This window comes from Motacilla alba, chromosome 5 (genome assembly GCF_015832195.1).
Source record: "Motacilla alba alba isolate MOTALB_02 chromosome 5, Motacilla_alba_V1.0_pri, whole genome shotgun sequence".
NCBI classification, from domain to species: domain Eukaryota; kingdom Metazoa; phylum Chordata; class Aves; order Passeriformes; family Motacillidae; genus Motacilla; species Motacilla alba.
This window is the reverse complement of record NC_052020.1, coordinates 9,510,333-9,521,535: the sequence shown is the minus strand read 5'-3', so window position 1 is coordinate 9,521,535 and position 11,203 is coordinate 9,510,333. Positions and strand designations below refer to the sequence as shown.

The 11,203-nt window shown below is 58.1% G+C and overlaps 1 protein-coding gene across 2 annotated transcripts; it reads left to right on the top strand.

The window, feature by feature from the left end:
* Positions 1–615: 615 nt before the first annotated feature.
* On the top strand, positions 616–11,021 carry FNBP4 (formin binding protein 4). 2 transcript variants are annotated; one of them, XM_038137712.1, is made up of 16 exons: positions 616–793; positions 953–1,036; positions 1,868–2,004; positions 2,142–2,340; positions 2,432–2,582; positions 2,660–2,780; positions 2,947–3,285; positions 3,374–3,584; positions 5,484–5,602; positions 7,695–7,799; positions 8,082–8,215; positions 9,171–9,352; positions 9,510–9,823; positions 9,930–10,460; positions 10,548–10,705; positions 10,806–11,021. In XM_038137712.1, the coding sequence occupies exons 1-16, from the start codon at positions 670–672 to the stop codon at positions 10,894–10,896; spliced, it is 3,000 nt and encodes a 999-aa protein (XP_037993640.1). In that variant the 5' UTR covers positions 616–669; the 3' UTR covers positions 10,897–11,021. The 2 variants fall into 2 exon arrangements, with proteins under 2 accessions (XP_037993640.1, XP_037993641.1); XM_038137713.1 differs by having other exon boundaries at positions 617–793; positions 2,663–2,780.
* The last annotated feature ends 182 nt before the right edge of the window (positions 11,022–11,203 follow it).

Genomic DNA, 11,203 nt, shown 5'->3' with positions numbered 1-11,203 from the left:
TTCAAGGAAGGATGGAGCTGTATCCCCAGTGCGGTTCCAGGAAGGATGGAGCTATATCAGTGCGGTTCCAGGAAGGATAGAGCTATATCAGTGGGGTTCAAGGAAGGATGGGGCTGTATCCCCAGTGGGGTTCAAGGGAGGATGGAGCTGTATCCCCAGTGTGGTTCCAGGAAGGATGGAGCTGTATCCCCCCCAGTGCGGTTCAAGGAAGGATGGAGCTGTATCCCCAGTGGGGTTCCAGGAAGGATGGAGCTGTATCCCCAGTGGGGTTCAAGGAAGGATGGAGCTGTATCCCCAGTGGGGTTCAAGGAAGGATGGAGCTATATCCCCAGTGCGGGAATGCTCGGGTTCAAGGGGAGGGGGTATAGGATAATAAGGGGCTGTAGCCCCCAGGAAGAACTGTAGGGTTGTGCTGTAGGAGAGCATGGGCCCGCACCCCTGCAGGGCAGGATGGGCTCTAGGATCGCGGGGCAGGACGGAGCGCGGCTCCGGCTGGAGCCATAACCCCTGGCTCGTCCCCGTTCATCGGGAGCGCGCGCCCGCAGTCCCGCTCCCGGGGGCGCGTCTCGCGCGGGCTCCGCCCCTCTTTGGTGACGTCAGCATCCCGCCCCCGGCGCGCGGCGCGCGCGGCCCCAGCCCTGAGGCGCAGCCGCCGCCGCCGCCGCCGCCATGGGGAAGAAGGCGCGGGCCGCGCCCGGGCGCCGGCCCATCCTGCAGCTCTCCCCGCCCGCGCCGCGCCGCGACGAGGCGGCAGGACCCGCGGGAGAGGGGGGCGACTCGGGCTCCGAACCGGGTAAGGCGAAGAGGGCGGGTGGAAGCGGGGGGCGCTTTGTTGGCGAGGTGCGGCCTAGCGCGGCCTAGCGCGGCCTGGCGGGACCGGGTGGTCGCGATCCGTTCTCCCCCGCGATCCCCCCGGCCTGAGCCCGCCGTGATTGATGCTTCTTCCCCGCAGATGAGCCCGAGACGGTGGCGGAGCCGCCCCGCAACCCGCCGAATAATCCGCCGCCTCCCGCTCCCGCCGCGGTCAAGGCCACAGGTAAGGGAGCGCTCTGGGATGAGACGCGGGATTACACCCTCCCTGAAAAACTAGCGGGAGAATTTCAGGATTTAGGGGTGCTTGCGGCCCCTGATGTACAATAATGGTAAAAAAAATGTTGGCGTTGTGGTCGTAAATGGGGCTTTTTGTCTTAATTTTGGGGTGATTGATTCTCAGGTGTAATTTTTTTGGGTTTAAAACACTATTTTTTTAAAGTTCAAGATGTGGGGAGTTTGGCGCTAAAAGAGGTGTTTTGTCCTATGAGTTTTTGATACGAGATGTGGAGGCTTGGGGGTCCTAAATGTAGGAGCTTGCTCCTTTGTGTGATTTTTTTTTTTTTCCTTTTGGTGGTATGTATGGGGTTTTGGTCCTAAAAGTGCAGGGCTGTGAGGTTCCAAATAGTTTTTGGAGGGGCTGAGTGTGGGTTTTCTGGTTCTAAGCGTGGTGGGTTTTGTGCTACATATAGGGGTTTTTATGGGACTGTGTTTGTTTCCCTCTCCATAACCCCGTATTTTTAACACAGGGTAGTCAACCACGTGTAACTATTGTTTTTTAGGGAAGAGAGTTAACACTTTCCTAAACACTTCGGGGCTGGAGTTGTTTCCATGTTGGTTATTTCAATCATGCTGTTATGTCCCTGGAGGTGGCTGCTCATTGTTAAATGCATTTCATTACTGATTCTTGCACTGATCCCCCCAGGCTGTCCCTGGCATTTGCACAGGGGCTCTTCCCCCTGGGGTGGCAGTGGCACCTGGAGCGGAGGTGGGGGGTGGATCCGGTGCCCTGTGGCAGCCAGAGGATTCCCCTGAGGGTTTGCTCTCCCTTCTCCAGGAGGTTTGTGCCTGCTGGGTGCCTATGCCGACAGCGATGACGAGGAGGGCGAGACCCCGGAGAAGCCGGCCCGATCCACGGATGCCAACGGCAGCGGCTCTGCTGACATCGACAGCACCCTGGCCAACTTCCTGGCTGTGAGTGCCACTCCGGCGAGGACCAAGGGAGGGATGGGGGAAGAGGGGAGTTTCACAGTCCAAGGCATCGTCCTTATCAGTAAGAGCTTTGATTTGCCTTGGGATTTGAAGCTCACGGTGGGATGCTGTTTTTACAGGAGATCGATGCCATCACGGCCCCAGCACAGCCTGCTGAGCCCTCTGCTGCCTCCTCTTCCTCCTCCGTGCCACCCCCCGTGCCTCCCCGCCCGGAGCCGAAGGATTCGGGCACGGGCGCGTCGTCGGGCACAGCCAACGGCACGGGCTCGGCACCGGCCCCGGAGTGGCAGTACGACACCCAGTGCTCGCTGGCCGGAGGTGAGCGCCGTTCCCCTCTCCAGAGGGAGTGCTGGCAAACGGGTGTCACTGGGGAGAGGGGAGTGACGGGCTGTCCTTGTCCCTCTGGCAGTGGGAGAGCTGGAGATGGGTGACTGGCAGGAAGTGTGGGATGAGAACACCGGCTGCTACTACTATTGGAACACCCAGAGCAACGAGGTGACCTGGGAGCTGCCGCAGTACTTGGCGACGCAGGTCCAGGGCCTGCAGCATTACCAGCACAGGTGGGCGAGACCTCCAGGATGTTGCCCTCTGGGATGTTGTCCCAATCCCACCCTTCATTCCCTCTCCTCTTCCTCAGCAGCACCGTGGCAGGCACCAATGGCAGCTTCATGGCAGCCACGGAGTCATTCCCTCAGGAGAAGGGGACCCCAGGCAGCGCTGCCCGTGGGACCGGCCTCGGCAAACGGGAGGTGAAGAAGGTCAGTCATGTGGGTTCTGGCTGCCTTGGGGCTTGCAGGCATCTCCTTGGGCTTCCTTGGAAGCAGCTGGGATGCTCTGCTACATCCACAGCCTTAGGAGGGGCCTGGCAGTATGGGCTCTTGCCCAGGCAGCTGCCAAAAAGCTCACATGGAGCTCATCCCACAGGAAGTGAACGAAGGAGTGCAGGCTCTCTCCAACAGTGAGGAAGAGAGGAAGGGAGTGGCTGCGGCCCTCCTGGCCCCACTCGTGCCCGACGTAGTGAAGGAGGAAGAGGAGCGCTGGAGGAGGAAAGTAATCTGCAAAGAGGAGGTTGAGCCGCCTCTGGAAGAGGAGACAAAAGTGGAAGAGGCACCAGCTGTCCCAGAAGAGCCAGAGCCCAGCAGAGACCCCCTGGAAGACACAGGGCAGGAGGATCTGTGCAGTGTGGTGCAGTCGGGGGAGAGTGCAGAGGAGGAGGAGGAGCAGGACACACTTGAGCTGGAGATGGTGCTGGAGAGGAAAAAGGTAATGGCAGATGTTTGTCCTGGAACCAGGGCCACATGTGGCAGCCATGGTGTTGCTGGGAATAAACTGGGGTGTCGTGTGTCGGCAGGCAGAGCTGCGTGCCCTGGAGGAAGGCGATGGCAGCGTTTCGGGCTCCAGCCCGCTCTCCGATGGGAGCCAGTCGGCCTCGCAGGATGCGTCCCGCAGGCTGGCCTCCAAGCGAGGCAAATGGAAACTGTTTGTGGGAGCTGCCAGCCCTGAGTCCGCCAGTCGAGGCCCCAGCAAAACGGGCCGGGAGAGCCCAGAAGCAGGAGAAGCAGGTAATTGGAAAGGCTTCCTTTGGAGGGAGGAGCAGGGGGTCTCCTTTCCCTGAAGACCCGCAGAGCAGTGCCGGGAAGGGCCGCGAGGTACGTGTGCCAGGTGGGGACAGGCCGAGGGGTGGCTCTGTCACAGCCTAGCCTCACTGGGATAAGCTGCTCCTCTGCCACGGTCTCCATATCCTAATCATCAATGTAAGGAGAAGAGTGCCGTATTCAGTGGTTCCTTGGGAGACAGGACGCGGATAACAGCTGCCTCGCATTCTATTGCCTTCCTGTTCCTCCCAGCATCCCAAATCCAGCCTGTGGCACACTAGGTACTGTCCCCCTCCACTTCTAAAGTTCAGTTTTTGAGCTGCCTGGTACTGAATTCCAGATGGCTGCAGTGTCCCTGCAGCCACTCCAGGGCCCCGCGCTCAGTGTGTGGAGAACGTCACTCCAGCCCGTGTGGCAAGGCAGCCCCTGTTCCTGTGGGGCTGGTTCAGCTCAGCGTGTGTGGAGGCATCAGTCATACACAACTACCCCTCGTGTTCCTGTTGGATCCCCCAGAGCTGTGCTTCCCAAAATGCACCAGCTGTAGCATTTTAAGGAACGCTGTGCCCAGCAGCTCTGGGACTCCCAGATTGTAGAATCATGGAGTTGTTCAAGTTGGAAATGCCCTCTGAGGTCGTGGAGTCTAGCTGTTCTCCCAGCACTGTCAAAGCCACCACTAACCCGTGTCCCCAAGTGCCATATCTGCATGTTTTTTTAATCCCTCCAGGGATGGGGACTCTACCACATCCCAGGGCAGTGTGTGCAAAGGCTGGAAGGCTGGACAGCTCTTTCCATTAAGAAATTTCCCCCAATATCCAACTTAAACCTCCCTTGGCACAACTTAAGGCTGTTTCTTGTCCTGTCTCTTGTTTACTGGCAACAGAGCCTGACTCCCCCCTCCTCTCAGGGCATTGTGGGGAGCAAGAAGGTCCCCCCGAGTCTCCTTTTCTCTGGATGTGCCCGTCCCTTCCCAGCACAAGATTTGTGCATCTGCAGCACAGAAAGCTGAATGAAACCGCTTTTACAAGGAAAAACTGTGGCTACAGCAGGCTGTGTCCTGCTGGAGTGGGAGGTGGTGCCTGCCCCATCCTAGGGTTCTTGTGCCCCTGAGGCACCTCTGCTTCAGGCAGGGGCATGAGCTGGGTGACAGCTCTGGCATTAAGTCAGTGATGTCATTTTTGCATAGGAAAATGAATGGTTTTGCCAGAGGGCTTTCCAAATAACCCTGAAGCCAGCTCTTCCCGGCAGCACCAGATTCCACCTTAACCTAGGGAACAATGGGCTGTCACTCCAAAATAACCAGTTTAAGTTGAGCACCTTGCTGCTGGAGGGTGATTTAGGGAAGTGACCTGCCTTGCAGCTCCAGGACATGCTGAGAATTGGGGTTTCTCCCTAGAGGCCTGTGGGACTCGGTCATAAACTTCCTTCTTTGGAATTGATTGCTTTGACAGTGAATTAGTCATCTGAAGGCAAAACCTTCTGGTATTGGCAGCTTTTGGGGACCTCTTCAGTCTTTCATAATTAACTTATTTAATACCTAGTACCTGTTACTGACAGGTTTTGGGAGTTAGTCTCTTCCTGCTTCCCTGATGCCAAATTTTCCAGGCCTTGCCTCATTGCTGCTTTGCACTGTAGCTGCTTCAATGCTCTCCTTCCCATGTTATCCTTCTAGAAGGATCCCCACCACCAAAACACAGAGCAGTGACCATCTCTCCTTTTAAATTTCGGACTCTTGTCACTGGCTCTGGAGGGTCCTGGCTCTTTCCCCACTGTTGCCCACATTGGTTCCTGGCACAGTGTCCAGCCAGCTGCTGGCACTGCCAGGGTGGTGGTGGGACAAGGACTGACCTGTCCTTCCTTCTCCTGCAGCCCCGAGCACAGAAGCAACTGATGCGAGCTCAGACAAAGAGGCAGAATCTGAGGAGCCCCAGGAAAAAGCCAAATCACAAGGGGCTCCAAAAATGGAAGAGGAGGAGCAGGATCTGAAGGTATGGAGAGATAGAGGTTCATGTCCATGAGATGAGGGATTTGATGGGTGCTCCAGCTGCCAGCAGGAACAAGGGACATGCTGGCTCCCCCAGCCACCTCTTCCCTGGGGACGCCGGAGCTTTGGGCTCTGGATTTGGCCCACCTGAAGCTTTTAAAGCTCAGATCCCGGTGTGGCTGCAGGAACAGCTTGTGAAGGAAGGGCTGTGCAGGGCTGGGACAATATCCTGTCTCCAGTAGGATTCAGCAGCAAAAGCTTGGATGAAAGGAGGGTGTGGGGGGGCAAAGACTGAGCCCTGGGTGTTGTTGTGGCAGAGGACAACCAGTTTGATCTTGACTTTGTTTTCACCAATAACAATATTCCAGTCTCTGGCCCGGTCAGTCGTCCCGTTTCCAGGCTGAAGACTCCTCGTCCGTAATCTCTCCGTTTCTTGAGGCTGACGGTACCGCTCTGCCCTTCGCCCGGCATTACTCTTAGATACGAGCTGGGGAAGCCCTGGGGATTTCTGCAGCATCCTGCTGATAGCTCTTCTCTGAGCCTTGGTTTGCTCCTTTGGCTGCACTGGATCAATTCCCTGATCTATAGCAGAGCTCCAGGCTCTAGGGCAGTATGACAGAGCAGTAGGGGAGATCTTTCCCGTTTGTCCTTTAGTCCCCATGTCACTTGTTACCCTGAGATCTCCTGCAGCATAAAATTTGGCTCTGGAGTTATTCTGTGACGTTGGAAATGCTGTCACCTCCCTGTGGCAGATGGGGAATCGCCGGCTCGTGGTGGAGCCCGGGTGGAACCTGCAGTGAGAGTTGCCCATCCCTGTCCTCATTTCCCACCACTTAAATAATTTTTCTGGTGTGAAAGGGAAGGTTCTTTTGTCCTTGTGAAAAACCTCATACCTCCCCCATAAAACAACTCCTTAAAGGATTTTGAGATGTAACGTTCCCAGACCAAAACTGAGCCTTCCTCAGTGCAGCATCCATTTGAGACCTGATTTTTACATTAATTTATTTAAATAAAAAGAAGAAAAGCCTGTAGCAGGGCTGGACTTGCCCGTCCGCTCTGCAGTCCCCCTCTCCTCCTGGTCCCAGTGGGCGCTGTGACAGACCGTGTGGTGCTTTTCCATGCAGGATTCCTTTAGAGCTGTTGGAGGAATGCCGGCTCCCTGGGTAACCAGTACCATTTGCTCATCGGGTTGGGATCTCTCTGGTTACAGGAGCTGCGCCGGGGCCACCGCTCCCAAGTCACCCTCTGCTCCGGGATGTTCCCTGGCTTCTCCCGAGACACATTAACATGGGGATTCATATGCCTGCCTTGGTCTTCTCTAGGGCTTGCTTGTCTGGCCCATCACCTCTGGAGACAGATGCTTCCTTGGTGGCTTTGGACATTCCAAAGCCTCTTCGGAGGAGTGAAGTTAAAAATAGATATTTTCAAAGCTCTCCTTAAAGCAGTGGTGGTGCCACTTGCAGACATTGCTGTTCTGGATTCCCTTCTGGCTTGTGGCTGCTTCCATGCAGTGCCTCCAGTCAGGGGCATGGACTCGGGGATCCCCGTGTCCCCACATTGGAGGTTTCACTCCCATGGGATGTTGGGGTGGTTGAGTAGCCATGGTCGCCATGAGCTGACCTGAGTTTTGATGTAGCTGCTGCCGCTGCTCTGGAGTAAATCCTGAGCTGTTGTCCCTCTCTGGTGCTTTCCAGCTAGTTCCTCTGGAAAGCAGTTATTTACAGAACCTGGAATGACATCCTGGCCCATTTATTTGGGAAGCATTCTTAGATATCTGCTGTGGCAATGGTTCTGCTGTATCTCCAAAAATACCAGAGCTGCCCGAGCCTGTGGTGTTGTTCTGCACCGAGTCGAGTGCAGTCTGTGGAGGAGCTGTTAGCCAGCCACCCACACTGCCCTGTCCCTGGGGCGCAGGATGTAGCGGGACTTAACAGAGGGGGTGACGGGCACACAGGGCCAGGGTGGCACGTCCCGGCCCCTCCAGGCTTCAGGGGCTGTGGGTGGTCCCGAGCGGTGTTTCCCGAGAGCCGCGGGGCCATGGCCGCCCGCTGCTGCGCCTAGAGGGCGGCTCTTGACTCTGCCCTTTTTCCTGGCAGTTTCAGATTGGAGAGCTGGCAAACACTCTGACTAGTAAATTGGAGTTCCTGGGCATCAACAGACAATCTATCTCCAACTTCCACATGTTGCTGTTGCAGACAGAGGTAACCGAGCCTTCGCCCCTCGCTCCGGCCTCGTGTTCCGGAGCGGATCGGATGCAATCCGCCGTCCGAGCGCTGGTGCTGCGTGAGCCTCGTGGCGCCTCGCCGCGCGGGGCCCTCCCTTCCTCGGCGGGGGGAGAGCGTGGCTTGGCGCGGAGGCGGGGTGTCCTCCTCCTGGCCCCCCGCGTCCCGTGCCGGAAGGGAGCCTCCCGATTCTCGAGTCCCGTCCCCCCCGGGGCCACTGGCAGCCCACCTCACCGGCTTCCCCCGGTTCTTGCCCTCTAGACCCGCATTGCAGACTGGCGAGAAGGTGCTCTCAATGGAAACTACCTCAAACGCAAACTCCAAGACGCAGCCGAACAGCTTAAACAATACGAAATAAACGCCACCCCTAAAGGCTGGTCCTGCCACTGGGACAGGTACGCGCTCTCCTCCTTTCTCACCTTTCATCTCTGACATCTCAGACATGATTTGTGACCATCAACCACCCGACGACGCTGGCGCCGTCCCTCTGGCAGACTGAGAGCGGCTTCTGTTAGTGCTGGGCAGGCAGAGAAACTTCCGGCACTCGCAGAGTTTGGGCCAGACACCAAACTGGAGGATCCAGACGGAGTGCCCAGTGCTTTGCGACGGAGCCGATTCCCTGACGGACAGAGCTGGTTGTGCCTCTCGCGAGTGTCCAGCGCTGTGGAGGGCGGGCCTGGGGGGTCGCGCATGCGAGAGCTCTGTGAACTTTGCAGGATCTCTGGATCAAGTCTTCTGACCAACAGCTCTTCCAAAGGACAAACTTCAACTCACCGACGGAATGAAGAGCAAGATTTCTGTCTCCTGCCAGCAGGTCAGACCCAAACATTTCTTTGTCTATTTGGCTTTCTTGATTAATTTTCCTTTGTTTGAAATCTTTGCTCTTTTGTTTTTCAGCTCCCAGATCCGCTCCCTCTCTCTAGCATTCACTGTGTGTTTGACACCAAGAGTATCATAAAAAACTGCGCACCATGGGGTAGGGGGGCAGCCGCTTCCCTCCATTGGGCTGTTCCCCTGTGCCTCTTCTCGGAGGGCGACTTTCAGCCAAGGCCGTGCTGAAAGTCCCAATGTTAGCGAGACGTTGCCAGCGTTCCGGCCCTCCTCTCCCTCGGAGCGGGGGGGCTCAGGGCGACGTTCCCGCGGCCAGCGATAACAAATAGCTTTGAGCGAGTCGGCTCGGGCCTCTCCTGCCTCTGTCCTCAAAGTTGTTTGTTGTGTGTGGGAGAGCGGCAGCCCTGCTGCACGAGGGTCTCCCCTGCGAGAGCGCACTGCTGTCGTGGGCAGGCCCGCCTCGGAGTGTCGGGGGCGGAGAAGGGAAGCTGAAGCCTCCTTCTCTTTCTTGTGATCTAGGGAGCATAGACGCTATTTCTATGTTAACGAGCGCTCGGGAGAGTCGCAATGGGAGTTCCCCGACGGGGAGGACGAAGAGGAGGGACAGCGAGGCGCCGCTGACAGAAAACCCGACAGTCCTCCAAAGCCACCTCCCAAAGACAAAGGAGAGCATGCCGAGGGGCCCGCCGAGCGCCCCGCAGGTACGCCTCACTGGCAGGGGGGGTCCTGGCCCCAGAGCAGGGGGTGGGGGGCAGGGCAGTCCGCAGTGGTGATGCCTCCAAGCGGGACCACGGGCAAGAGCAGGTGGTGCAGACTGTAGGACGTGCATTCAAACCCGTGTCAATGTCTGTTCTTCAGGCTCCCTTTGTAAAGAATCCTTCTCAGGCCAAGTTCCTGCTACGTCTCTCATGCCGCTCACTCCGTTTTGGACTCTGCTTCAGTCCTCCGTCCCAGTCCTCCAACCTCCCCTGCCTTTGGAAATGCCCCCGCCGCCTCCACCGCCCCCAGACTCGCCCCCGCCGCCTCCACCGCCACCCCCACCGCCTGGAGAAGATGGGGAGATCCAGGAAGTGGAGATGGAAGATGAGGGGGGCGAGGAGCCGCCTGCCCCAGGAACAGAGGAAGATGCTCCCCTGAAGTCCCTGGTGCGCCCTGCTGCCAGCAGCAGCCAGGTGAGCAGTGGAGCCAGGGCTCCGCTGATTCCGGAGTGTGAGACTCTGGGAAGCGGGTGTGTAATGGTGCTCCTGGCTCAGCACTCACCTCAGCACTGCCTTCCAGGCCACCGTCGATCCGAGCCCAGCCCCGCTGCTCTCGGCCAAGCCGCAGAAGAGGAAAGCAGCGGAGATGAGCCCGGGGCTGATGCAGCGCACGGCCACCATTGGCAGCTGCCCCGTCATCTACAGCCAGCCCCTGATGGCCACGGGCAAGTACCAGCCGTCAGCCGTGCCCCTGGCCTCCCTAAGGCCACGCCAGCGCCTCCAGAGCGAGATCCAGGGACGCCCCAACCTCCGCATGGCTCCAAGCCACGCTGGCCCTCAGCCCGCGGCGCTGGGGCTGCAGTCCAGCTACCTGGGTGTGACGGGACCTGCCGCGCCTTCCATGATGGGATACTCGGAGTGCACCGTGCCCGTCAGCCTGGCCACCACGGCCACCACGCAGCCGGTGCCGGCACGGGGAGCCCTGCCAGGCACGGGCACTGCAGCTGAGCAGCCGCCGCCCCCACCACCCCCACAGACGCCCCCGCCGCCCACCCCCAAGGCGCCGCCGCCTCCAGAGAAGGAGAAGCCAAGGAAGGGGCGCAAGGACAAGGTAGGCCGGATGGGTCGTCTCACACTGACACCTTCCTTCCCTCTTCCCTTTCCAGCCACACTCACCACTGTTATTTTTATGGCACAGGGCAAGAAGGGCAAGACAAAGATGCCGTCGCTGGTGAAGAAGTGGCAAAGTATCCAGCGGGAGCTGGATGAGGAGGAGAATTCCAGCTCCAGTGAGGAGGACCGGGAGACCACAGCCCAGCGGCGCATCGAGGAGTGGAAGCAGCAGCAGCTGATGAGGTACAGACCCTGGGGGCTGGCACATTTCCTGGTCCCTTGTAAAGGTGGGGGATCCATGAGAGGGCCAGCTGGGTGCTGACATTCTGCTTTATCCCTGCAGTGGCATGGCCGAGAGGAATGCCAACTTCGAGGCACTGCCAGAGGACTGGCGATCACGGCTGAAGCGGAGGAAAACGGCCTCAAGCACATGAGGCATGCAGTGCCGTGCCCACCTCATGGGGTTTTTTTGTTTTGGTTTTTTTTTACAGATGTACAGTTCCTTTGACCATTGTCCAATAAATCGTAGCAGTTTGGGAAGTGCCATCTCACTGATTCTGCGGAGGGCAGGTGGTAGATGGGGATGGGGAGCACAACAGACCCCTGTAATCCATGATTACAGGCTGGGTGGCGTGTGGATTGTGGAGGCAGGAAGGCTCTGCAGAGGAAACTGGACGGGCTGGGTTGAAGGGCTGAGGGTAAAGACCAAGTGCTAGGTCCTACACTTGGCTCACACTGTTC